This window comes from Sceloporus occidentalis, unplaced genomic scaffold (genome assembly GCF_023333645.1).
Source record: "Sceloporus occidentalis isolate IW3139 unplaced genomic scaffold, rSceOcc1.0.p SCAF_55, whole genome shotgun sequence".
NCBI lineage: Eukaryota > Metazoa > Chordata > Lepidosauria > Squamata > Phrynosomatidae > Sceloporus > Sceloporus occidentalis.
In genome coordinates this window covers 4,545,300-4,572,566 of record NW_028317035.1, presented here as the reverse complement: position 1 = coordinate 4,572,566, position 27,267 = coordinate 4,545,300, and the positions used below count along the sequence as shown (strand labels likewise).

The window sequence follows — 27,267 nt, the reverse complement described above, 5'->3', positions numbered from 1 at the left end:
ACCGCGCTGCCGCATAAAAGCAAAAGATAGACATGGCATGACAAGGCATGGCAGGTCTCTGATGTGAGGGTGGGGGGAAATAGTGTATTTGTGTATACTGTAGTGCCAATCAGCATGTATATGTATTCTGGCATCTGAGTGTGTGGGTATTCTGTAATGTCAATCCGTGTGTAAACGTATAGTGCCATAGTCACAATGTCTACTGTATTGTAGTGCCAGATTCAGCTAGTGTTTTTATTAGGGCTGCAACTAACGATTATTTTAATAATTGATTAGTTGGCCGATTATTTTTTCGATTAATCGGATAAAAAATGCCATTTTTTTTAATTTAAAATAATGTAATAATTTTACAACGTACAATTTACACTTTCATCTCTATCGCAATGGCCTCTCTCTGTTCACCTTATTTTACTGACATAATAAAAGCTACAAGAACCCAAACAGTGTTTCTCAAACTAGGTTTTAATACAGTTATTAGTAAATATTAATTCATATGTTAACTATTCATATTTAATAAAAACTGTGAGAAAAAAGCCTTGTTTATATTTTTATTTACCAAACTGCCCCAGTTATGCACATCTGACCCCCAGCTTGCCACTCTGCCCCCATATATGCCTTATACCTCCTATATGCCAGAGATTCCACTGTGCCCCCTGATATGCCACTGTGCCCCCGATATGCCTTATACTCCTTATATGCCAGTGATATGCAACTGAGCCCCCTGATATACCTTTTACCCCCAGATATGTCTAATATCGATATGCCTTATACCCCCTATATGCCACTGTGCCCCCTGATATGCCTTATAACTTCCAATATGCCACTCACCCCCATTTATGCCTTATACCTCCCTATATGCCACTCCGCCCCCCCATAAATGCCCTGCACCACGCTGAAATTCATTATACTCCCTGATTCACCACTCTGCCTCTCCCAGATATGCCACTCTGAAATTCATTATACCCCCATACACAACTCTACCTTCCCCTATACACCACTCTAACTCCCCCAGATATGCCATTCTGTCTCCCTGAAATTCATTATACCCCCATACACCACTATAACTCACCCATACACCACTCTGCCTCCTCCCCCTCCCATACACCACTCTGCCTCGTGTCAGCAACGGAGGTTCACAAGACATCAGGGAGTCGGGTAGAGAGGCAGAGTGCTGTATGGGAGGGGGAGGAGCCAGAGTGGTGTATGGGGGGGTGGCTCCCATACACCACTCTGCCTCTCTCCCAACTCCACCGTGTTTTGTGAACCTCCGTTGCTGACAGGCACTTTCACTGCAGCTTCATAGAAACCTCAGCGTAAGTGAAGGGCAATAACGGAGGCTGTCTGTGCGATGCAGACCCCCACCGGCTGACAGAGAGGATGATCCTCTGCAGGAGACCTCGATTCTGTCAGCCGGTGGGGGTCTGCACGATGCGCACAGACAGCCTCCGTTACTCACCTTCACTTACGCTGAGGCTTCTATGAAGTCAGTAACGGAGCCGGGTAGAGAGGCAGAGTGATGTATGGGAGGGGGGAGGAGTCAGAGGGGTGTATGGGAGGGGGAGAGAGACGGAAGTAAGAGACCGGCCGACAGTGAGGGGAATCCAGGCCCCCTGCAGCGTTCCGGGGGATCTGAATTCTAGTGTTATAATCCGATCTCTGTTTGAGGTCGGATTATATAAGGAGAGGAGTTTTTCAGAGGATTTGCTCTGAAAAAACCTCTTTTTATAATGGATAAAAATCGATTCGACTAATCGATCATGAAAATCGTTGTCAACGATTTTAATTATCGATTATCTATTTTATCGATTAGTTTCAGCCCTAGTTTATATATGTGTGTGTGTGTGTGTGTGTGTATATATATATATATATATGTGTGTATATGTATGCTGGATAGTGTGCATGACAAGCATAGCGTTATTGTATGGTGTTGTGTATATTACAGTATGGAATTGGCATGTGTGTCAGTATATAGTGTGTACTAATGTATGGTGTTAGCATGTATGTACATGTGTAGGATGTTAGTGTGTGTTACTGTAAGGTGTAAGTGTATGACTTATGGTTAAACATACAAGCTTGAGTCTTTATGGTGTAAAATACACCTTGTCATGAAGGGGTTAACTAGTATATGATACAAAGTGGTGCAGTGGTTTATGTTGTATTGCCCCAATAAGCTGGCTCCTAGATCCAAACCAAATTTGTCGAACCCTGATGTAGGAACCGATTAAGTCAAACGCAAAATAGGGTGCGATGTAAGTTTTTAAACATGGATGCCGCAAATGCTGTCCTACACCCCTGACGCAAGCCATTCATCTGAAAACCCGTAAAATGCATATGTGGCTTCACGTATTGGGCGTCTGACGTCTGGTATTGTAAAGCACTGCTACAGAAAAATTGTAAGTTTCCCCACAAGTTTAGGCTATTTTTTTTTTTTTATTTTTATTTTTTTTTATTAAACAATGAATTCGACTCTTGGTCAAAGAAAAGTAGAATATGCTGGTTGCCTGCACAGATCTGTTTCCAGAGCATACCTCACATTTCCTCTGCTTCTTCGGTGTGTTCTCCTTGCCACCCTTCCACCTCTTATCTTTTGGGCAAATCCTGATACCCCAGCTGTTGTGATCTGTGGCTCCAGTCAAGCCTTTCGGGACACCTATTGTGCATGAGGGGCAGTCCCCAGCTGGTTGAATGCTATGCAGTGTGTGGTCAGGGTTTTCCTGGCTTTCATTATTGTTCAAACGCTTTCAAATGTATTGTATCACTTTATATTTCCAGGAAATATATACCGTTTACTGCTTTGCACGCTTGGTGCCATCATCCAAGCTCATACATGCATTCGCTATGTAGTAATGTCTGCACAGTATGGAGAGGCTTTTGGTATGTAGGTATTTCAAATGAATTACAATAAGTCAAAATTTGATCGTTGCTTAAAGGGGCTCCTTACAAAACAATTGTTTGAGAAGCCAGATAAAGCATTAGCCTAGAATGTCACATGAGAAAGATGTTAGGAAAACTTGTTCTTTATCCTAGTGAAGTCAACAAATAGTATAGGTTGACAAATTAGTGTTTAAATTGCTATCCTTTACAAGAAAATGAAGACCTTATCCATTGCTAGCAAATGTTAGGATTGGGCAGTAACAATTCAAGAATGTCAGGTTTGTAACCCACTTTCATACATTACTGTTAAGCCATTGCACGTATGTTAGAATATGTAGATGCATGTACTTCTGTTCACCACAAGAGCATCTGTGTTTATAATATATTTCTAATAAAAGATGGACGTCTCCTTCCTCCTCTGCGGATATGGTGTATCCCAACATGCAAGTCCACCTTCCTCTGCTGTAATGGCTGTCCATATAACCTTCTAACCTTTTAATGTTTTGCAATTGGTGCACAAAACAGGAAATGGCATCTTAATTGAGTTTCACATTAGGTAGGCCTGCATCTTCTATGGTAAATATATAAAAGGCTCTATATTAGAAGCAGGGGTTGAACAAATTTGGTTTGGATCTAGGAGCCAGCCAAAAACTTGTTTTTATTGTCGTATATTACTCCCCGGTCTGTAGGATGTTTTAGGGCAATACAACATAAAAACACCTTTCTTTGGTTCTGCACCACTTTGTACAGTACCGGAGTAAACCGTCCATGACATCTTACACCATAAACACTCAAGCGGGTATGTTTATCCACTGTTCCTCTTTCTGTGTTTTAGTGTACCTGCCAAAGATTAAATTATTTCAAGGTTACATGTCAACCATATTCATAATAAATATTTATTGGTACATGTATCTGGACTTGTTTAAACTCTTATATGCTCTGCAGCCGACTGTTAGCGCTTACATATAGAATCATCTTATAGATTAGTACACACATACAGTGCTCCCTCTTACCTCGTGAAGACCTGCCTGCCCTGTGTGCAAGCTGCCTGCTGCTGTCTCTACCACCGCGGGGTCACATGACACGAGCGCATCTTGCTCGCCATCCCATTAGCCATTCGGGGGGGGGGGGCTTCCTGGGCGCCAGGAAGTGATTTGAGGCTTTGTCGGGTTTTGTTATACAACAACGTAACTTTTTATGCTCACAACCAATAACACATGCTAACATTCTACGCTCATGGACACACACTCTACTGTATTTTATTGCCAGATTCAGTGTGCGTGTTATGGCGTATATTTTTAAAGTTGTACAAAGTGAAGAGATTTGTAGCGGCCATGGCCTTTTCCTTAATTCTCCTATCGGTATAACTTGAATACTAAATCATATATGCATATGAGCTTATTTTCTGCCGTGCGTTGTGAATAAAATTCAGCGATTCAATATTTATCTCCAATGCAGCGTCCGCGTGAGTGTTGAGACTAACTAGGAAGAATAATTATTACAAGACCAGTGTAGTCTAACTAGTCGTACTATCTGAAATTATATATGAAATGTAACCTTTGCCGGCATCTGTCAATTACTGTGATTACTTTTGTTTGGGAATTTAATTGTTTTGTTTTAAGGGAATGAACTATTAAAAGTTGTATTGGAATTACATATAAAATTTATTTTTCTGTTTGATGTTCTGACTAGCTTTGGTCTGCATAAAAGATTGCATACGGTGGCAGTCATGCAGCTCATGTTCTGCCTGGTCTGCACGTTAAGCAATATGCATTCTACTTAAGTTGGGCTCGGTCATGTTTGGCCACTTTCTTACAAGCCAACGTAAACTTGTCGGTGGGTTTGTAATAAAAATATCTCCTCCCTTTTATCCAAGCCACTCTATCCAATGTACGTCAGCCAGAGATTTATCAGGGCTTTGGATTACTGAAGTAAGACATGCTTGGAGAGAGATCTAACCGTTAACCCTACTTGAAGTTAAATTTCACAATGTAACATTATAGAATAGTTGCAAGACCTTTTGTATCGTGTGATTCTACTTTTTTTTGGCAGAGGGAATGCTTGAGTGAATTATTTGAAATGTAAAATGTTATACCACCAGAAACGTAAGACTAAATTTAAAGGGAAGTCGTGTTATTAAATGGTCACTAGTGTGTTTGCAAGGTGGGCACCGCAGGGTTGAGTGCCTCTTTGAGGAACCTATAGGTTTTAAATATTCAAATGATATCTTCTGTTGAATATATGCATGTTAATCCTGCAATAGAACAGAATATAGTGGGTGGGCACAGTGTGCATGCATGGATATCTACAATGTCTATGTATCCAGCCTGTCATACGGATTTGTTTATAACTGCCTTCTGCGTTACTTTGCCCCGTGTAAGTTAACCAGTGTTTGTTTTCTCTCTGTAGGTGTTGGTGGAATGAGCGTTGCATGTGTCTTGAAGAGGAAAACAGTTCTCTGGCAGGACTCCTTCAGCCCCCACCTCAAACAGTATCAAGAAGGCACACTTAACCACAACATGCCCGTGGTCCTCACCACTGGACCGGTGGGCCAACAGCAGCCACCACCCCCTAACCATTCTAACCTAGCCACTGGCCCCCATGCAAGCCCTGTGGGTAGTGCAATGGGAGTGGCTGGCCGTTCGCAGGATGATGCAATGGTAGATTATTTTTTCCAAAGGCAACACGGAGAGCAACTTGGGAGCGGTGGCAGTGGAGGAGGTGGATACAACAATAGCAAGCACCGCTGGCCCACTGGAGACAACATCCATGCTGAGCATCAAGTTAGTCCAAAACACTTACTCGTATTCTCCAATTTAAAGATGTTTTCAGGATGTATGAGCCGCAGCATTGGCATTTTGGAAAGTGTGTTGTCAGGGGCCAGGTCTAGCACATGTCACATATACTCACTAGTAAAGCAGTCTTCCTGGCATCCAGGAAGAGCTGTAACTATAATATAACAGAAGGGCAACAAATTAAACATGTATGTGATAGGCTTAGAGCTGTTCTGAATCAAAGACAAGATCAAGGACAGATTGAGGTGTGAGCCTCTACATCAGGAAAACTGGGCAGACTAGATATGCCGCATGGTTCTTATTTGCCGTAAAACAGCAATAACCAACATTATTAGCTTATATCTAGAACGTGTCTCTATTGGTACATTTTAAATTTGCCCAATTTCACTTGAAGTAATTCTCTTTTGTCCTTCTGTTGTATAGGTGCGCTCAATGGATGAATTAAATCATGATTTTCAAGCTCTTGCTCTGGAAGGGCGAGCTATGGGTGAAGTGAGTATGTTAATTTTAACCATTGGTGTTGAAATCATTCTTTTCTGCCGTACAGTTGGAAAACTTAAGTATTTTATTAACTAAAGATAAAATTGGCAGTGGTTTTAGCCCCTTGACCGGACTATAAATTATCATGGGCTATCCCAGTGAGTTTCTGCAGAAATAGTATGGTTCGCCCTGTATCATATGTAGTTAAAACAGCAAAAAGGTGATTTAAAGTATTCTTACATGTTGAACTACACAGGGCGTTCTCAGCCCTTCTTGTGTAACTAGACAAGTGAGCATTTTAGAATCACAGTTCTCCCGTGAACCTTTGGTAAATCTTCCTTAGGTGGATAGACCCAAATGTGGCTCTGTTTCCCTTCTTAAATCTGTATTTTCATTTTGGTAAGCAGTGGGGATTTACTTTTGCAGTATTTGTTGAGCTAGGTAAAGCCTGTTTTTAGTATTCAGTGTTATTGTCACTGAGTGTTTGTAGAGGCGGTTGCAGTTATTGAACCTAGTGATACGTTTTTAGATTGGACCATACATTGTGAACAAATGGCTAGCAAATGATAAAGATAAGATGATCATTTGCATACACTGATTTCCTAAGTTCCATCCAGGGGCTGTAGTGCGAAAAGAATCGCTGTGTGCCTTTGCCTGTTCCAGGATACCTTGCAATGCATTGAAAGACCTTGTATCGTAAATGTGAGGCAGTCCCCAGGGCTGCCACCATTTGGCAGCATAAATGAAAAAACGGGTATCACTTTCCCATGATAATGCCTTAAAAATTGATCCCTTCTCTAACAAGATGCAAGTGTTTAAAGTATTAAATATTTCCTGGGGTCATTCCTAAACACTTGGTTTGAACTGCATTTTATATTCAAGCCATAAAAGGTGCCTGAAAGCCCTAGATATGTGCAGAATTGTGGTGTCTTACAACTCTAGTAAATGAGATTGCAGTCATAACAATGCAAAGTTTAGTTTGTTAGCTATTACTTGCTTTCGCTGTAACGTGTACATAATCTGTGCAGTAGTGCATTTAGTGCTCGAATAGATTGGAGAGATGCAGTCCTTGCTACCTTATTAAAATGCCCTTTTTCTCTCTATCCAGCAACTGTTGCCTGGCAAAAAGTTTTGGGAGAGTGATGACTCCAATAAAGATGCACCAAAGGGCATTTTCCTGTCTGACCAGTGGCGTGACAGTGCGTGGGGTGCATCAGGTGAGAAGCCTCATTCAATTGTGAATAGTATTTCATGCGTTTTTGGGTTTTTTTTTTTCTTTTTTCTATTTTGGCAGTTAAATTGTTAATATATTATTGAGCAAACAATCGTTTTACAGCTGAATTGTTGATATGTTGAGATCACCTGATCATAAAACATATGATCTATATGGGAATAGGGCTTAGGGAAGATTGGAAGTCAGCATTAAGGGTACATTTTGCTATGTAATTGGGGGGGGGGGGGGCAGCGGCACCTGTGCCCTGACAATGTTAAATGCCAGTGCAGAAACAATAAGATGTGTTGCGTTGTAATGGTCATCTATAGGCGGTATATGTTAAGGGGGTTAAGTTCTGTGGAGGATTACTAGATCAGTATAGTGTAATGCTTATCTTGCAACGACTAAATGACCCAGGAATTGTGTGAAATGTGTACCTTCTTACAAATGGTGCCTTTGCTTATTAAGTGTTCATTCCTTTTCTGTTTGTTCTCACCAAATACGATGACAGACCATTCGGTTTCCCAGCCCATCATGGTCCAGAGGCGGCCAGGCCAAGGATTCCACGTCGGCAGTGAGGTGAACTCTGTTCTCTCCCCTCGTTCCGAGAGCGGTGGCTTGGGAGTCAGCATGGTGGAGTATGTGCTCAGCTCTTCTCCCGGAGACTCCTGCCTGAGGAAAGGAGGATTCGTAAGTGCCTCTCCCTTAATACAAACAAGGGGGGGAGCCCTTCGATTGCCAAGATATAGAAAAATGCAGGTAAAAACAAAAATGGCTGCAATGTCACCCAGTCAGAAGCTGCATTATCATGTCACTGATTCCTGTAGGCTGCCAGATTCAGCTGACTGTGGAGCCATATTGTTTATTCCTGACTCGAATTGCTAGTAGCTAGAAACATTGAAATACACCCCATGGTTATCAAGTATCAAAATTCTCAGTGAAATTATACAGTTCTAAGACTTTAGTGTAATTGTATGTAACATTAAATTTCACCTAAAATGAGTTTTGTGTACGTTCACATGTGGTAGCACATAGATATTGGCAATTTATACTACATAAAACTATCAATAGGGGTTCCTATTACATTGGCATAAAGCAGGTAATTTCCACAAATCTGACGGCTTGTTTTGGTGCATATTTATTATAGGCCTGAAGCAGAATCCTTAAAATAAAGGAAACTAACTGGGTGTAAATGCAGAGAGTGAGAGATCTAGTTTGTGTCTAGTTACATATACACACATTCGCACTGCTTGCCTTGTGTGAAACCAGTAAAGTGATGCTCACTAAAGACACAGAATTTTCTCGTTAATGTTTTCAATCCTGTTCTTCCCCCACTGGGATTAGAACAGCAAGCTGTTTCTCTATTTCCCAGCAAAACATCACATCCATGGCTTTCCTAAAATATGAACACTCTGAGTTCCTTAACACTGCCTTGCCTTAGCCTAATTATAAATAGTTAACTTGAAGGGCACCCAGAACTCCCTTGATAAGATCAAAACAAAGTGTAATTGGGGTTTGACGTTCCTGAAGAAATCTGACCCTGTGTATTCAAAATGTTTCTCTGCTTTTAGGGTCCAAGGGATTCAGAAGGAGATGAGAATGACAAGGGTGACAAGAAAAACAAAGGTGTCTATGAAGGGGACAAGCTGGGAGATCTTAAAGAAGAAGGGGATAGTATGGACAAAGCCAATGGGCTACCAGTCCAGAATGGTATAGATGCCGATGTGAAAGATTTCAGGTGAGATTTGAAAGTGTGTTCCAGGAAGAATGAAATACTGTAATGATTCTTAGTAACCCTTCTCAATATGCAGAGGGATCATTGGAATGTTCATCCACATTTATTGCCACTGAATTGAGAAAAGGGCAAAGTGTGATTTGGCTTGGAAGCCGGCATTTACCTATTTATGCTTTTTCAAAACTTCATGGGCACTTCCTTGAAAACATGCAACTGTCATCTAAGCAGGATGGTTAGGGGACATAGTTTGTGATCTCTGCTGTAGGGTGTGTCAAAGCCCTATTTCATAGATTTAGAACTGTGCTTTCTTGCAAATTGTTTGGGGGAAAAAAATTGTTTTGAAGTCAAATGTATTGGTCTCTCTGACGGTGATAGAGTCTCTTTTGCTAATAAAATATTTGAAGGGAGGGAATGCTAAAGAGTAGCATAAAACTTTAATTACGACAGAAGCCCGCCTGGGTATACATTTTTGACTCCCCAAAGAGCAGGGGAGGGCTGGCAGCCCAAGGCCTGGGGGGCATGTCTAGTCAACTGGCCCATTGCGCCACCAAAGTGGCTGCGAGCGACATTGAAAGCGGCTGTCGTGCGGCAGTCACTCCACCGGCGCCTAATGAAATCAAAGCAGCCGGCGTGCACGCACCGCACCGCCCAATGGCTGTGCCTCATCTCTTCATCCCACCCCTTTTAAGACGTGGAACAAAGAGCTGAGGCACAGCCATTGGGTCTGACTGCCGGATGATGCAGGGGCGTACCGAGAGTATTTGGCACCTGTGGCATATACTGTATGTGGCACACCCCCCCACACACACACACTTTAAAACTGCATAGTTTCTATGGTTAGGCAAACATTGACAGGGGTACAGCATAACTATTATATACTGAGGCACACATTGACGTCAATGCGTGCCTATCACTATACATTGAGCCAGACACTGACAATACTGCACTACAACCCCTATCACTATATACTAAGCCAAACATTGATGTGGTGTAGGCCTACCACGTCACTGACTGGCTTAGTATATAGTAGGGATGCACCGAAATGAAAATTCTGGACCTAAAATTCAGCATTCACTTGGCCAAAACCAAAAAAAAACAACAAACTTTAAAATACTTTATTTAAAGTAACTCGCCAAAATTAGACTAAAAAAAAATCAACAACAATATTAATTAATTTTTATATATATATATATTGCAAACAGCAATCACACTCCTATCGTGCTAAGTCAGCCAGCACATGCTAGAACCTGGGCATGATAGGATTGTGATTGCCGTTAAATATATATATATATATATATATTTTTTTTTAACGGCAATATATATATATAATTATTCTGTCCAAAAAAAGTGTTAACACACCAAAGTTGGACCAAAAAAAACCATTGATAACAGCAATCACACTCCTATCATGCCTAGGCAGCCAGTATATGCTGGAATCTGGGCATGAAAGGAATGTGATTACAGCCTCCCTATGCCATGCTATCACCCAACACTTACACATCCATGCTATCTGAAACCCTCATTCACAAACATTCAGCATAACACCCATCACTCTCACACACTATCCACTCTCCCTGAATCTTGTCCTACCTTTCTTCTGTCACTGTCACTTTTCCTCCTCCTCTTCGTTCTTCCTTTCTTCTGTGTTCTGTCCTTCCGGTGCGGAAGATGGTGGGCGTGGCTTCAAATCCCGGCGCACAGCCACAGTTGCCGCGCCGGCACCCCTCGGATGAGCGGCTGCCCGGGCAGGCCGCACCCCGCCAGGTACGCTACCGGCACGACGGCCGCATTCAATCCAGCCGCAAACTAAGCGGCTGCGTTGAACATCCGTCTGCCGGCCGGCCCACTGGCCCGGATTCATGGCGGCCTGGGGGGCAATTGCCCCCCTGCCCACCGACCCTGCCAAAGAGAGAGAACACTTTTATGCTGTGGTTCAAATCGTGCACAATTATTGAGACCATAATTGTGACTTATTGATGGGGGGAAAATGTCAAACTTTGAACTGCACGTGTTATGTGACTTTGTTACAGTCTAACATTTAGTTAAAAATGTAATTGGGCATCGCAACTTTATTTGACGTGCCTCCAAGAGTTATGGGTAACAGTGTTCCCTCTAAGCTGTGCACAACTTTTGCAATCAACCCCTTCTAAGACTAATACTTATTATCGCTTGCAGCCGTACCCCAGGAAACTGCCAGAACTCTGCAAATGAGGTGGACCTTCTTGGGCCGAACCAAAATGGTTCAGAAGGCCTTGCCCAGCTTTCCAATAGTAATGGAACAAAACCAGTGGAGGATTTTAGTAGCATGGAGTCTCAGAGTGTACAGCTGGACCCTATGGAGCATGTTGGTATGGAACCCCTACAGTTTGACTACCAAGGCAACCAAGTGCCTGTGGATTCAGGGGCTACCCCTGTAGGCCTTTTCGACTACAATTCTCAGCAGCAGGTGAGCTTTAGTTTTGCTTATGTCACACATCTGGTTGAAGAGGCTGAGCACCTCTTGTGTCTGTATATGTTGTCTATAACTGACCATTCCATGTGCTTTCCAGTTGTTCCAAAGACCGAATGCCCTGGCAGTTCAGCAGCTGACAGCTGCACAACAACAACAGTACGCCCTAGCAGCAGCACATCAACCGCACATAGGTGAGACTGAGTACAATGCTGGAGAGGCACTATCTGGATTGTGTGATTTAGTTGGATTTACATTTTTTTTTTCTGCTTCCCTTAAACAATAGACATCTGGTTACTTTGCTTTCTTATAGAGCAAATAATTTAACAGTAAACATGGGTTGACAAATTTGGTTAGGAGTCGGCTTTTTTCTTTCTTTCTAACCCAATCATGTTTTTATTTTCCTGGTGCCCGGGGTTTGTCGGCCCTTGCCATACATTTAAACACTCAACACCACGCAGTAACAGACACACGTTAACATCTCATGCTCAAAAACAGGAACACCTTAAAGAAACAAACACACACGCTAACATTCTATGCTCTACTGTGACCTGGTGGGGTTTGTCGATCCCTAAAATATAACCCTGGTAGCTAGGACTTGTCAGTTATCCCATCAAACATTCAGTTGAATACCCTCCTATGGGGTCGTAAAGCATGTGGGTCTGTTGGCAATGTACTGAAGTCTGCTTTCACTGACAGGTATGTTTTCAGCAGGTTTAGCTCCAGCTGCCTTCGTCCCAAATCCCTACATCATCAGTGCTGCACCTCCTGGGACAGACCCATATGCTGCAGGTCTTGCTGCAGCGGCAACACTTGGTAAGTAACCTACTTCCCATCGTTAAAATGTCAGGTTCACATTACTTAACACATATCTGGCGCCGCATATGATATTTTTGCATTTATTATGAGTAATGGCAATATAATGGTCACTTCTACCTGTGCAGGTCCAGCAGTTGTCCCTCACCAGTACTACGGTGTGACCCCATGGGGAGTTTACCCAGCCAACCTCTTCCAGCAACAGGCGGCAGCTGCTGCAGCAGCCAGCAACTCTGCTTCTCAGCAAAACAACCCCCAGAACCAGCAGGGGCAGCAGCAGGTGAGTATTCTCTACCCACCCTGACGCTTATACCATTCTTGCAGGATATTCTTAGATGCCTTTTACTTGGTTATCATACACCATGTCTGTAGTAATATTTAAGAAGCAAGTTATACAAATTGCAGTGGTATAGCAAATTAGTGCTTAGTGTTGATATACCATGTATGCCTTGAGGAGAGACATGAGCAGACCCAGGTACATGTTAATTGTGCAGGTCGTGTTTGAAATAATAAAAACCAATAAGTAATTTTGTTATTTGAGCCTTTAAAGTTGCTCATGCTTGTTAGATTATAGATGATTTTGTTTACATCTGAATAACTGAAAGCCCTGCTCCAAACCATATAAATTTATACTTGGTGGTTAGCATATAATCACAGGTCATATGTAGAAAAAGCTTTATCTTGTTAGACAACCATCTAACCATACCATACGAGAGCACAAATAAATTACATGTGCAATCTCTTGTTTCCTGGTGGAGTTATTTTTTCTTATTCATTGTTCGCTTACATTTTTTGATATGCCGTATGCATCCTGATATTCTTTTCATGCTCTGAAACCTGTCCTTGCATATGTGTTTAATGTCCATCCTCTCACCTGTTACTTAGGTCCTACGTGCTGGGGGGAGCCAGCGACCACTAACTCCGAACCAGAGCCAGCAAGGTCAACAAAACGACCAGCTGGTAGCTGCAGCAGCCGTAAACTCTGCACTTGCCTTTGGACAAGGGCTCGCTGCTGGCATGCCAGGTGTGTACCCCCTATTTACCACTTAAAGTAACACAAAAGCCGTCTCATCATACCTAAGTGGTTGATGTAATTAACCAATAATTTGTATTTAGAAAAGTGAAGTCCAGTGACAAGTGAACTTTTTTCATGCCATTCTAGTCCAAGAAAGTGAAAATATGTAATGCCTTGTTTCTAATGCTTTTTTTTTTAGGTTACCCTATGCTGGCTCCTGCTGCTTACTATGACCAAACAGGGGCCCTTGTTGTGAACACAGGTGCTAGAAACGGACTGGGGGGTCCCGTCAGACTTGTAGCCCCTGCGCCCGTTATAATTAGCCCGTCTGCAGCTCAAGCAGGTAAACCAGAATAGCGCAAGAGATATTTTGCCAATTTAAAATCATACATCTATAATCTGTGTATATCTTGTATAACTGGTATTAGATTAAAAATAGGCTTTCAAAAATACTATGCATTTTTTTTTTTTATTATTTTTTTTGCCCGATCTAGTAGTCAAACACCCTAACTCCTTATTATAGTGCTTGCGAACACAATACTCATAATCACATAATCACCCGCCCAGACTAATGACGGACTTATAAAAGTCTGTGGAGGAATGGACTTCATTACCATAAAGTATTGCAGCCTCTAATGTGTAGATAAAGGATGTTGGAACAAAATGAGGTGAAAGGTTTGTCGGTGCTAAACCTGTATCAGTGTGAACTGTATTTTATGCCAAGTTGAAAATGTTTTCCCATAGGGCTTTCCCTTTTGTGCTTTTTTTATGCTCATTAATGTTATTTCTCTATAGCTGTTGCAGCTGCCGCCTCAGCCAATGGTCCAGGGGGCACTAACAATGGACCTTTTCGACAGTTGAGTTCCCAGCAACCACAGGGGCAGCCACAGCCACAAGGAAATCAGAATCTGGTATCAAGCTCCTTCTACGGCAACAACTCATTGACCAACAATTCCCAAAGCAGCTCTTTGTTCTCCCAGAGCTCCGGCCAGCCAGCAAACAGTTCATTAGGGTTTGGCAGTAGTGGTTCGTTGGGTGCCACGCTCAGTTCAGCTCTTGGTGGCTTTGGGACTGCAGGTGAGATTAACACTGAATGCAAGCAAAGAAAAGTGGTTTATTGAGATGATTATGTAATGATGTATACCGTGTTTCGTTTCCATTTTAGAGCGAATGGGGTACAAGTTAACCTCTGTAGATTGTTATAGTAATAGCTAGTGCCATAGCTGAACTCTTCTATACAATTGATATCAGTGGAAATCATGCTGATTTCTAGTTAATAGTAGAAATTCACAAAGGAGGTGTAGTGGTTGTGCTTCAACAATATAAAGTAGAAAAAAAGAAAAGCAGAACAATGGTGTAGTGTGTTTGTACTGCAGATATATATAAAAAGATAAAAATGTGGTACTCCTTTTATTGGAGCTATCCTAGCTCCAAAATGCACGTATGGGCGATACAATCCTCGCCTAAGGATGAAATAGCAGCAATGGTGTGGTACTCAGGTGTAAAATCGTGGTTAAGAGCAATTTGAAGGTTGCTCTTTCCTACACGTGTAGGTGGTATGATCCCCACCAAGGATATTGAAACAGCAGGTGTTCTTGATAATAAAAAAAAAAAAAATGGTCCCAGGAGCAATGTAAAAAGGATATTTATACTTTACAGAATAAAATAGTATAAAGCAGCACACTACGCATTTCGGCTTTATAAAGGCTTTTTCAAAGAGTTCTAGTTGAGTTGTCCAGTGTTTAAGAGGTTTAACCAGTATTTTTCTCAGATGTATAACACATCTACCTGTTACAGCATAGGGGGATTTATTTGCCTCAATATCATTTGCTAATTTGAACAGAAATTGATGCTGTTTTCATGCAATAGCATTTCTTTTATTCCCCTTTTACCATACTCAATAGCTGTTCAGGGAGGTATTTAACATTTCATGCAAAGTGTGTATATATCGTATATGACCTCAAATGAAAAATATACACCCTACTGGTTGTTTTCTGATAAGATCATGCTTTCCTGGTGTCAGGGTTAAGTAGTGATTTTATATTTTTTTGTTCTCCTAGTTGCCAATTCCAACAGTGGTAGCGGATCTCGGCGTGATTCCTTGACAGGCAGCAGTGATCTGTACAAGAGGACTTCCAGTAGCTTGACTCCTATTGGTCACAGCTTCTACAATGGCCTTGGCTTCTCTTCCTCCCCAGGCCCAGTGGGTATGCCCTTACCCAGCCAAGGGCCTAGTCACCCCCAAACACCACCACCTTCACTGTCCTCCCATGGTTCGTCCTCCAGTCTTAACCTTGGTAAGGAGCATTAGTAGACATACTATTGTCTTATCCCTTCCACCCTCCATTGTTAACCCTCTTTACCAAAATACTGACATACACCTTCTATTTTATTACAGGGGGCTTAACGAATGGCAGTGGGCGCTATATCTCTGCTGCACCGGGGGCAGAGGCGAAGTATCGCAGCGCCAGTAGTGCATCAAGCTTGTTTAGTCCAAGCAACACTCTCTTTCCATCCACTCGCCTTCGCTATGGCATGTCTGATGTAATGCCTTCAGGTCGAAGCAGATTGCTCGAGGACTTTCGTAACAACCGTTACCCCAACCTTCAGCTACGTGAAATTGCTGGCCATATTATGGAATTTTCTCAAGACCAGCATGGCTCCAGGTACTTTTTTTTTCCTTTTTTTTTTTTTTTTTTTTTTTTTCTCTTTTTCTCCTCAATACTAATGCTTTGTTCGAGCCTTGCTTATGAATGTCAGTTTCTGGTCCCCCACATCAGTTAGTGCTTCTGTGTTATACATTAGCCATGCATTGCTTTAGCCTTAAGTAAAAATGTTTGACAGATTTTTCGCATGATATATTCTTCTGCGAGAATTCTTTACATACACAGTATTTCTTTTTCTTTGCCTTTATCGTATATAATTTAATTACATTAACAGCTACTTGGCAAATGCATTCTCAATGCCCACTTCACCTGACGGTGAACACAACCAGTTGTACGTCTCCTTAGTAGTTGTGTTTGTGATCACCCCCATAGGTTTATTCAACTAAAGCTGGAACGGGCAACTCCGGCAGAGAGGCAGCTGGTTTTCAACGAGATCTTGCAGGCAGCCTACCAGCTCATGGTTGATGTTTTTGGGAACTACGTTATACAGAAATTTTTTGAGGTTGGTCTTGACTCGCTTTTCTGTTTCATATATTTTCTACAATTCAGTGCAGAATGAAGGGATGTGTGCATTGGGCATATGCCATCTAGGCCCTGGGTGGTTTTTGTTTAGTGTTTTTTGTTTTTTTCTTTCATGTTAGTCTGTTTTGCATGGACTCTAGTGCATTTTACTGCATGCAAATTAGAGCGTACACTGTTAAATATTGGAGTGACACTTCTCATTTCACTCCTCTCCTGGATGCCTCTTCTGGAAGCAGGAAGCATTAGTATGTAAACATCTAGCACATGCTCTGTAGCATAATTACTGAATTCACTAAAGAAGCTGCCAATCCCAGGTATGGTGGCTAAACATCAGTGCTAAGTTACTGTACATGTGATTGGCAACCATTATTTCAGTGGGAATTCTCCAACACGTGTGATAAACATATACTGCATTATACTCGCCTTGCTTTCGGTATAGACTTCAGGGAGTGGAGGGATTAAATGAGACAGAAGTCTCACTTTCTTATTCTAATAACTAAATAAAGCCTACACTCATGCGTGTGATAGATGCACTGGAGTCAATGCTGTATAGACTCTGATATTCATTAAACCTAAAATAGACCTTTAAAAAGAGCACTCCAGCCCTTTTTCTTAATGTTTGACTTCAAGGATGAAGTATTTATGAAATTCACTGTAAGACTGGACGAACCATTCAACTGAAAACTTGTATTTTGTATGAATCTCTTTACAGTTTGGCAGTCTAGACCAAAAGCTGGCACTAGCAGAGCGGATTCGTGGGCATGTACTTTCTCTGGCATTGCAGATGTACGGATGTCGAGTGATTCAAAAGGCACTTGAGTTCATCCCACCTGATCAACAGGTCATTGTAAGTGGCCATTTCTTTTTTGCTTCTGTATCCGGGGTGTTTGACAATGTATATTGTTTGAAAATGTTCATTCATAATGGATTTTCATAAGTTTTCATTAAAATAAATTTGTGTTCTGTACAGAAGCAATATGTAAATATTTTTTCTATGAAAAAAAGTCTTAGGCTCTAATTTACTTTTTCTGCACTTTTTTTCCTCTACCTCACTTTTGGCAGAATGAGATGGTCCGGGAGCTGGATGGTCACGTTCTGAAATGTGTGAAGGACCAGAATGGGAATCACGTGGTACAGAAATGCATAGAATGTGTACAGCCTCAGTCTCTGCAGTTCATCATTGATGCCTTCAAGAGCCAGGTAAGCAAACCCATATGCTGCGGTATGTGAAAAGTGCACAAAGGGCAATGGGCAGTGTAGGATGAAGTAATATACACCCTGATCTTGAGAGAGAAAAAAAACTGTAAAGCTGTAACAAGGGTTTGTGTTGTTTTGTTAGGTGTTTGCCCTCTCTACACACCCGTATGGGTGTCGAGTCATCCAGCGGATCCTGGAACACTGCCTTCCAGAGCAGACACTGCCTATTTTGGAGGAGTTACACCAGCACACCGAACAGCTTGTACAGGTATCAGAAGTAGATCTCTAATAGCATTATTCTGGAAGTTTACTTTCCAAAACCCATGCTGCTGCATCTTGCATGTTTTTTTGTCTGAAGTTTCCTTTGACCTTACCTGACCTTTTGTGATCTTGTAAGATGGGCCAAACGATTCTGCAGTGCTGAGTAGTTCTAGTAAGGAGTATACAGAACAACACAATGTCTAACTTATCCTAAACTAGGATTTGCGTACCTTGTGCGTGAGAATGTTTCACAGCGAGAGTGCAGGGCTGACCAAAGGTCATGCTCAGGAGCTTAAACGTTAAAGCAAACCTTTGGGGAGTTTTAGATAAGGTAAGAAGAAACTCTCTGCATTAGGTAGTCACCCCAGTGGTGGGGTGTGATCAAATACAGGAGGTAAGTGGAGTAGCTAGTGTGTATATGCTCTACTTCTGATATCTTCGCCCAGTCTACAGGATATGCACACAACCGTTTATCATGCTACCTTGTGGTAAACGGTAGAACCGCTCAGCCTTATAGGGAAAGAACCACTAAAGAATGTGTATTAAAGTATTTTCTGATTGCTTTAATATACATTATTTACAATTATGTGGGGGGGGGGAGCACCTGACGTAGAAGCTGATGCCCTGCAGCTGCCCTCCTCTAATTCTCGTCACTGATTGCCTTCTTGAAATCCAATGATGTGTTTGCTGAGCCAGCACTGGAGCACACCGGAGGTAAGTATAGCATGAGCTGGCTGAGCACATCTCCTGCAAAAAAAAAAAAAAGGTATGGGTTAGGCATGCATTTGCATTGGGGACACCATGGAAACTTTAAAGGACCATGTGTCTGTTGTGCATATGATGGCTAGTGTCCCCTTTATCACCTAGACAGGACTTAATTTGCATTGCCATAAAGGATTGTCAGTGTAGCGTTTGGGCAGGGAAAACCTCCCAAGATATCGACTGTCTTATAGGACATATTTAAGCTGTCCATTTTATACGAATGCATTACTGAGGAGCATGTCTGGGTACTAGCTTTAGCTTTCTAGCTTTTCATCTCATTGTCCTCTGCCTGTGGTGGTGCCATGTATTTTAGAAATCTATAAAATTGTTGTGCAGCACTTTCTATTTCCTTTATTATAATTGTTGTTTTTGTTATATGAAAAGCAAGCACTGCTCATCTTTGTGCGCAAAGCAATTAGTGAGGCAATTCAGGAAATATAATATTCTTCACAGGATCAGTACGGGAACTATGTCATTCAGCATGTTTTGGAACATGGCCGACCAGAAGACAAGAGTAAAATTGTTGCTGAGATTCGGGGTAATGTTCTGGTTCTGAGCCAGCACAAATTTGCCAGGTATGCCCTGTTCAAGAATTTAATTGAGATTATTTCTCATGAGACACTGTTACTGACCAAAATCCTCCGGTGGTAGTGGAGGAGACAATCGGAGTTATGATGGAGTTACTGCTATGTGTGCAATACAGGAATATTGTTTAGGTGTTTTTGTTTGTTTTGTTTGAGATGCATAATAGCAGCTACAGATATGAATACAGTATTAGATATATACACTCTGTAAATTTGGGTTCCAAAGCATCCCGCCAGGTGTAGTTTCCTACACTATATAAAAAAAACAAAACCTTTTTGTTTAATTAAAAAGGTTATATAATGGCTAACCAGTAAACACTTTCTAGACCAAGGATTTATTATGTAATCAAACATACTTGAAAGTTATAAGTTACTAACATTTTTTTCCCTTTAAAAGTTTGAATTATTGTGTTTGTATAATCTTACCCTGTTCTTTGGCCTGCAGTAATGTTGTGGAGAAGTGCGTGACCCATGCATCTCGCACAGAGCGAGCTATGCTGATAGATGAGGTTTGCACAATGAATGATGGGCCTCACAGTGCCTTATACACCATGATGAAGGACCAGTATGCCAACTATGTAGTACAGAAAATGATCGATGTGGCAGAACCTGCTCAGCGCAAGATTGTTATGCACAAGGTGAGCTGCATAGCCTCATGGGTGACTTTTATAATAAAAAATTTAAATGTCATTCCCCGAAGGCTTGTGTTTCCCTGGGTACAAACTCAACTCTTGTCATTGCAAGAAGTGGCACAATTATCTAGATATGGTAGTTTCATTTAATAAAGTTGTCTCTGCTTTATTAAGCAGCAAGTTTTATGGTGGCATGTTTCGGGCATTTACCAGTCTGGGATCATTGGGAGTGATATTAACTGTCTAGATGACATTGCAAGGTTCTCATGTTTGTTCTTTTATAGATCCGACCACACATCGCTACGCTACGCAAATATACCTATGGCAAACACATCCTTGCCAAGTTGGAGAAGTACTACATGAAGAACGGCATGGATCTGGGTCCAATGTGTGGGCCATCGAATGGAATCATCTAGAGATCTTCCTGTAACCACTGTATCTCCCCTCTTTGCCCACCATGTGGGAGATCCAGGATGTAGCTCTGACATTCAATCTCTGTAAATGTCTTTAATTTTATTACACCCAACATTTTTTTTGTTTTAAAGATCAACTTAACCCCACCATATTTCTGTATAGAATTACCTGTACATATCTTGTACATGCCCTGCCCTTTGCTGAACGCATACGCTCGTTAGTGTGTGCCCCCAAAGCCCTTGTGAATAAATTTGCTTGCTACAAAGTCCAGAAGGTTAATGAATTTTTAAGCGAAAAAACATTTTCCCTCCCTTAGTTTATTTTTAAACATATGTTTGACCAGAGTTCTCCATTTCTCTCTGTACGTATCTATACATGAATTTTTGTTTATTCTTTGAGCAGATTCTGTTTTATTGTGCGGAAATTGGGAAGAATTAGGCAGATGTAAGACTGCCATTTTTACGACTGTAATTTTGATTTCAAAGGAGATTTACTTTAGCATGTCCACCTTAATTCTAACCCCCTGTACCCTTTTTTTTCGCTTTGTATAAATATGTAGTGTATACTTGATATAGATATTTGCATATATATAAAACTTTGTAGTATTTTCTTTTAGTTTTTTTGATGTTAAATACAGATGTATCCTGCAGTTAGTGGACATAAACCCTTTTGACTGTAAAATTGTACATTTGTAAAACCTCAGTAATGTAAATGTGAGTTTGAAAATTGACATAACCCCCTTCCTTTTTGGTAAGAGATACGAAATGTCAAAAAACGAAAAGAAAAAAAAAAAACTTTAGGCCAAACTGTGCATTTCCAGGATTCTTCTGCAGATACATTGGTTGTGATGTTGTAAATTGTAAATTGTAATTTCAGCTGGACAAGACAAAACAAGTTTGTTTTTTTTTTCTTTCTCTTTTTAGTTTGTGCTTCAAATCTATTTTATTTCCTTTAATGAATTGGATAATTGTTAATGAATTTGCTCCTGATTAGCACAGAAATCTTTTAAATTTAGCTGACCGCGATTTAGCGGCTGATTCTAGGAAATCACGCAGCCCTCTATACAACTGGAGATCCCGTTAGTTATTTCTTCCTGTACAGATGATGATGTTTTTGTTTTGCATTGTCTCACTTGTAAGTTGCTGTAACATATTGTCCACCTTATTCTTTCTTGTTTGAATATACAAATGTAATAGTTAAACGGTGTATATTTACAACAGACATAAGAGACCCCCTTTTTGTGTATATTACAAACGCAATTTTTTCCAAGCACACTTGTTTAACCGTATGTGTATAATTAAGAATCCCCTTTTCTATTGCCAAATGATATAGTCAGAGGGCAATGGGAAAGGGGCATATCGGCCCTGTGGATGCTTCTGATTTAGCAATTATTTTTTTGTACTTTGTGTAGAATGTCTATAAACGATGTGTGATCTTTATTTTGAAAATTACAGAACTTTGGAATCTCTGCTTGTGGCCTTTATTTGTTTATGCATTTCTTGCTCCTTGCGGAACTAACATGTGATGGGACATCAGGTAAAAAACACACAAAGGCAAACTATCAGGCTATAGTTACTAATAAGGGCTTATTGTAAAGAAAGGTAGTGCTATTTGAAACCATTATCTTTTCTTACAGTTTTGCATATTTGGTTTCTGTGCTTAGTACTTCAGGGCTTAATCATTAACTCTAAGGCTGGTTTAAAGAATCTCTCTGGTACTATTCATGTTAAATGCAAAACAGTGCAGTCATTATTTACTCATGTAACTCTTCCCCCAGCTACGTCTACTGCTTCCACATTCTTTGTAAGAGTCCCATTTTAGTAATGATAGTAACAGCAGCCAATCACTTGTATGCTATCTGAAATCTAAGCATGCATGCGCTTGGTTGCTTCTTCAATGACTTCTGTGCAAAGTTATCATACCAATGCTTACAGGTTTCAGTAGAAGCAGCTGGGCAAGAAAGAAAATAAGATTCATCTTATAGCTCCAATAACTGAAGAATTGCATGCTTCAATTTTCATGCATGAACATGCATTGCAGTCCAGGCAAGACAATTTGTAGCACTGTACTGTTCATTTTAAGATGTATTTATTTTTTGTTGAAGTTCACTTAAGGTATTTCAGTGCAGTGTATTTGGTAGAGTCTGTATCTGGGAGCTGGACAATGTCAGTGCAGAGTAAGTGGGGTGGCAGGGGTTACATCAAACCATGTTGCATCACTACCAGATACATACAGATACAACAAACAAAATCATCCTGATGAGCACAAGCTATAAATAATTTTGCTAAATTCACGTGAAAGCTGTTGTCACTTGAGGTGATCGCTTTTATCCTTCCGAGTTCACGTTGGGAAATGTTGAAGATGCCCTTGAAATACAACTTTTTAAACCACCTGTTCAATCAAAGGCTGTTTGATCTGAGTGTATGATTATTGCATTATATCATATACTTCAGCACAGCGGTGTGCCATTTTTATGCAATTTTTTTGTCATCCATGACAGAACTCAGTTTTGCTTTCTGTTGGCTTCAGAAGCCATTTTTTGTACGCTAAGTATTAACATGACCCACTTGCTTAAGTTCAATATTTTGTTACTTGAATCAGATAAATGCTTTTTTGAAACTGTTGTACTCTATAGTTTTCATCGCCTTGTATTCAATATACATAAAGAGCCATCTTCTGTAGGCTTCTGATACAAGAGGAGTTTGGCTACTCCCACAAGGCTGATGGTAGAACTAGCGCATGGCAAGTATTAAAAAAAAAAACACATTTTGAATATCCTGGCATATCTAGTTGTAAAAAAATATATAGGTTTGATGAGCGTAAATTACACTGGCTTCAAAGATGTCCCAAGTAGGACATGGCGTAGAAGTGCCAGATGTCAAAACAAATGAATTGCATATGTCAAAAAATGTGGCCTTTTATCACTCAAATAACCTGACAAAACCAGGTGTGTGGGTGGCATCACTGTAGTCAAGCGATGAACACATTGAAGTGACATACCAGGAGCTTATACCTGAAGTGGAAAAAAACCCACAAATGGGTATGTTATTATAAAAGTTATTTAAAAGTTATTATAAAGTATGTAAAACCATTGGGTATTTCTAAACTCAGGACACAAATAGTAGAAACTATTTCGCAGGTTTTTTCATTTACTTTTGTATATAATTAAGTTTTCAAAGTGTTTTTATAAGAAATTAGAGGATATGATCAACAAAATTGGACCTGAAGAAAACCCCTTTTTGTACAGCGCAAGGTAGGGCAACAAGAATATAGCAAAGTCTAGCCGAGATCAGGCTAACCACATAGCAAGCCAGGGTCTACAGGAATCCAATTACGGAATGCACACTTGAGGCCAATGCACTAATAGTGTAGGCACAACCATCAGAGGGCAATGTCCCAGTGAGCTTTGGGGCTATTTATGGGGTTTGAGGGTTAATTAGCACCAACTAATAAGTTTTGGTGCCAAAATGTCTGCTTACTACAGCCATCTTGACTGTGACATGGCAAGTTCCAAGACCTTAACCTGCTTCTATAAAGTGTAGGAGTAAAAGGTCTCGCTAGAGGGTGCAGAGCCAGAGGAAGGTCTCCATCTAACACGCAGCGGTTGCAGAGTGTTGGATTGGGGTCCCCCTCTCCTCAGCTGCTGTGTGCTGAATGGGGTCTCCCTCTTCGCTGTAACGGCTGCTGGGTGCAGGATGGGGGTCTGTCCTCGGTGGCCGCTGTGGGTGAGCTTTGTAGGAATTGAAGAGTCTCCCTCGCCTCCGCGATGGTGGCAGTGATTGACAGGAGCCGGGTGGAGGTCACAATCTCCTCCATGGAATAGGGTATGTAACAATAACTTGTGAGGGTACATTAAGCGAAAGAAGAAAATTACAACCACACAAGAACCGCAACTATGTTAAAACAGCCTCGGTCACCAAGGGTGCAAAAAATAGTCTGGTCCGTAAAGGGTTAACACCTCAAGGACCATGGTTATTTTACAATTTTTTACCCAAAAGAACTAGAGCAATTTTTGTGTTTTTGCTATGTCTTTATCTAAATTATTTTTTTTCTAGGACAAACTTTCTTTTAAAATAATCAAACCATTGTTTAGTAATAAAAACACCTAAAACGATATGGAAAATAGCCAAGTTTTTCACCTAATAAAACAAAATGTATTTACATTTTTGTCTTGATTTTGTGAACACCTTGTATGCCTAGTATTTTCGTATATTTTGGGGGTTACAAGGCTAAATATGAAAGATGCACATCATCGTTTCCATCAATAGATTTTCAAAAATGTTAGATGCTGGTAGTTGCCCCCCAATAGTGGTTAGAAAAACCCAAACTGCTAAACAAGAGTATACGTTTTTTAAAGTTGACAATACAAAGTTTTACACTTTATTCAACTTTTATGCACCAATCTGCCTCCACAAATGGAGTATTTCAGTAGGTTTTTGTCCCATGTTGCAGGACAACTCATGATTTGTATTCAGCAGCACCCCCCGAGTACAGCAATACCCCACATGCGTCGGTTTCATGGAAATTGCAGAGTCAAAATTGGAACATGTACTTGGATTTTTTTATATCGCTTTGCTGTTCACAGTACTTTTGTATTTCAATTCAACTCCATAAAACCAAGCTTTTTCAAAAACTAGACAAGGAATCTGATTAGGGATAGATTGGAGTTTTCAATACAACTGATTCCACACCAGCACCTCTTAAAGTTGGAGTAACCAAAATAAAAAAGAATACACTTTTCACGTCTTATTATTATTATTATTATAATCTTTTATTTATATAGCGGCAACAATTTACGCAGCGCTTAATACAATACATATATTCAAGGGATATGACAACACAAGAATTGACAGACTAAGACAAACTGATACATTAGGTGGAGAGGGCCCTGCTCGCAAGCTTACAATCTAGAGGGAAATGGGGTGACAAACATAACGTCTTCTTTGCTGTTTCACCTTCTTTGTTTTCTGACTGCATATGTGGGAGAACAAAACGTCTTGATTTGTATTCATCTCTTGCATCACCTGAGGATTTGATACCCTACGGTTTGAAATTTCACAAACCAACTTATTGCAAAGGCGGTATCCCATTAGCTGTGCTCTTCAGAAGGACCCGTTTTGTTTTTTACAAAAGTTTGTAAATGCAGACTGCATGGCTAGGTGCTTGATTTTATACACCTGTGGCAATGGTGTCTGAAATACCTGAATTCAATAATTAAGAGGAGGTCCCAATACTTTTGTCCAAATGGTGTATGTGAGTATTACGTTGTCACAAGAAACTCACAAATCATGAGAGTGCAGGGTGGATTAAAATCGATGATTTTTTATTTTTTTAATCACTTTATTTATCGCTGATATTTTTGATTCTAATCAAATGTAATTAAATGGAAAAATCTAAAATTAGTTTTGTTTTGAAGATACATTATAGTTCAAAGGTTATTCAGCATGGAGTGAAGCTTAGTTGTGTGTCATGAGGCTGTATATTTATGCAATATTTAAATTTTTCATGAGCTAATTCGATTAATCCAACTTTTAATGAAGTTACTCTACCTATTTGTAAAGCAGGTAGGTTTGCAAAATGTAAGCAATGCAACAATGCATGGCCTTGTGGCCCGAATTAAATGAGAAGTACTGTGATGAAAGGAACATGACTGAAGATTTCTCAACTTCCTTTGGACTCAATAAATTAATAAAGCAGGAAAGCTTGTTTTTATTTTCCAGATTATAAACAAACAAGAGAATGAAGATGAGTGAGCTGCTGAAGACAGTGTTTAAGTTTTTCATGTGGACCTAGTTGATATTTTGGATTGAAATTCAGTGGCGACTCTAGAAACAATATATAGGGGGGCACAAAAGATACCACAGTCAAAGCTGGGGGGGCATTAATAATTTCCACCATTAAATCATACCACTGAAAAAATCATATATATATAAATATATATATATATAATATTCCCAAAGGTAATGATACTTTTGTTATTGGACTAATACTTCAACATGGAAAGCCTGAAGCCACAAATAAATAACACAATACCTTAACTTTTCCGCTAAATGATTTCTGGGCCTTGAAAGTTTTGTCCCCTGAAGTCACTACAAACTCAGGAGGGCGTTTTATCTCTGGATATAGCTCTGCCATACCGCCACCTAGACAAACACACCAGGACAGTCTCTGCCACACCAACATCCAGACACACACAGCAGGACAGGTTCTGTCACACCGACACCCAAACCAGGACAGGCTCTGCCACACCGACACCCAAACACACACCCCGGGACAGGCTCTGCCACACCAACACCCAGACACACACCAGGACAGGCTCTGCCACACCGACACCCAAACACACACCCCAGGACAGGCTCTGCCACACCGACACCCAAACACACACCCCAGGACAGGCTCTGCCACACCGACACCCAAACACACACACACACACCAGGACAATCTCTGCCACAATGACACCCAAACACACACACCAGGACAGGCTCTGACACCCAAACACACACACCAGGACAGGCTCTGCCACAATGACATCCAAACACACACCAGGACAGGCTCTACCACACCAACACCCAGACACACACACCAGGACAGGCTCTGCCACACTGACACCCAGACACACACCAGGACAAGCTCTGCCACACCAACACCCATACACACACACCAGGACAGGCTCTGCTACACTGATAACCAAAATACACAAACAGCAGGACACAATCTATGACACAGACATCTACACCAGGATGGAAATTCCACACTGCATTGTTGTTGATACCCCTCTTAGTGTTTTTGCCCCTTGTGTATTGATGCCTCAGCCAGAACCCTTTTTAGTATAGATTAATGTGGTGCCCCCAC

General features: G+C 40.9%; 1 protein-coding gene across 5 annotated transcripts; it reads left to right on the top strand.

Annotated features, from left to right (window-relative positions):
• The first annotated feature begins 5,294 nt into the window (after positions 1–5,294).
• LOC149287959 (pumilio homolog 1) lies at positions 5,295–20,417 on the top strand. Of its 5 annotated transcripts, none has more exons than XM_089492230.1 (21): positions 5,295–5,657; positions 6,093–6,161; positions 7,258–7,366; positions 7,874–8,052; positions 8,934–9,100; positions 11,273–11,543; positions 11,647–11,740; positions 12,261–12,362; positions 12,491–12,642; positions 13,248–13,386; positions 13,577–13,720; positions 14,173–14,454; positions 15,438–15,674; positions 15,776–16,043; positions 16,416–16,545; positions 17,278–17,406; positions 17,628–17,765; positions 17,905–18,030; positions 19,239–19,360; positions 19,815–20,007; positions 20,286–20,417. In XM_089492230.1, the coding sequence occupies exons 1-21, from the start codon at positions 5,295–5,297 to the stop codon at positions 20,415–20,417; spliced, it is 3,546 nt and encodes a 1,181-aa protein (XP_089348356.1). The 5 variants fall into 5 exon arrangements, with proteins under 5 accessions (XP_089348356.1, XP_089348355.1, XP_089348354.1 ...); XM_089492229.1 differs by having other exon boundaries at positions 17,278–17,412; XM_089492228.1 differs by having other exon boundaries at positions 12,246–12,362; positions 17,278–17,412.
• Positions 20,418–27,267: the final 6,850 nt, after the last annotated feature.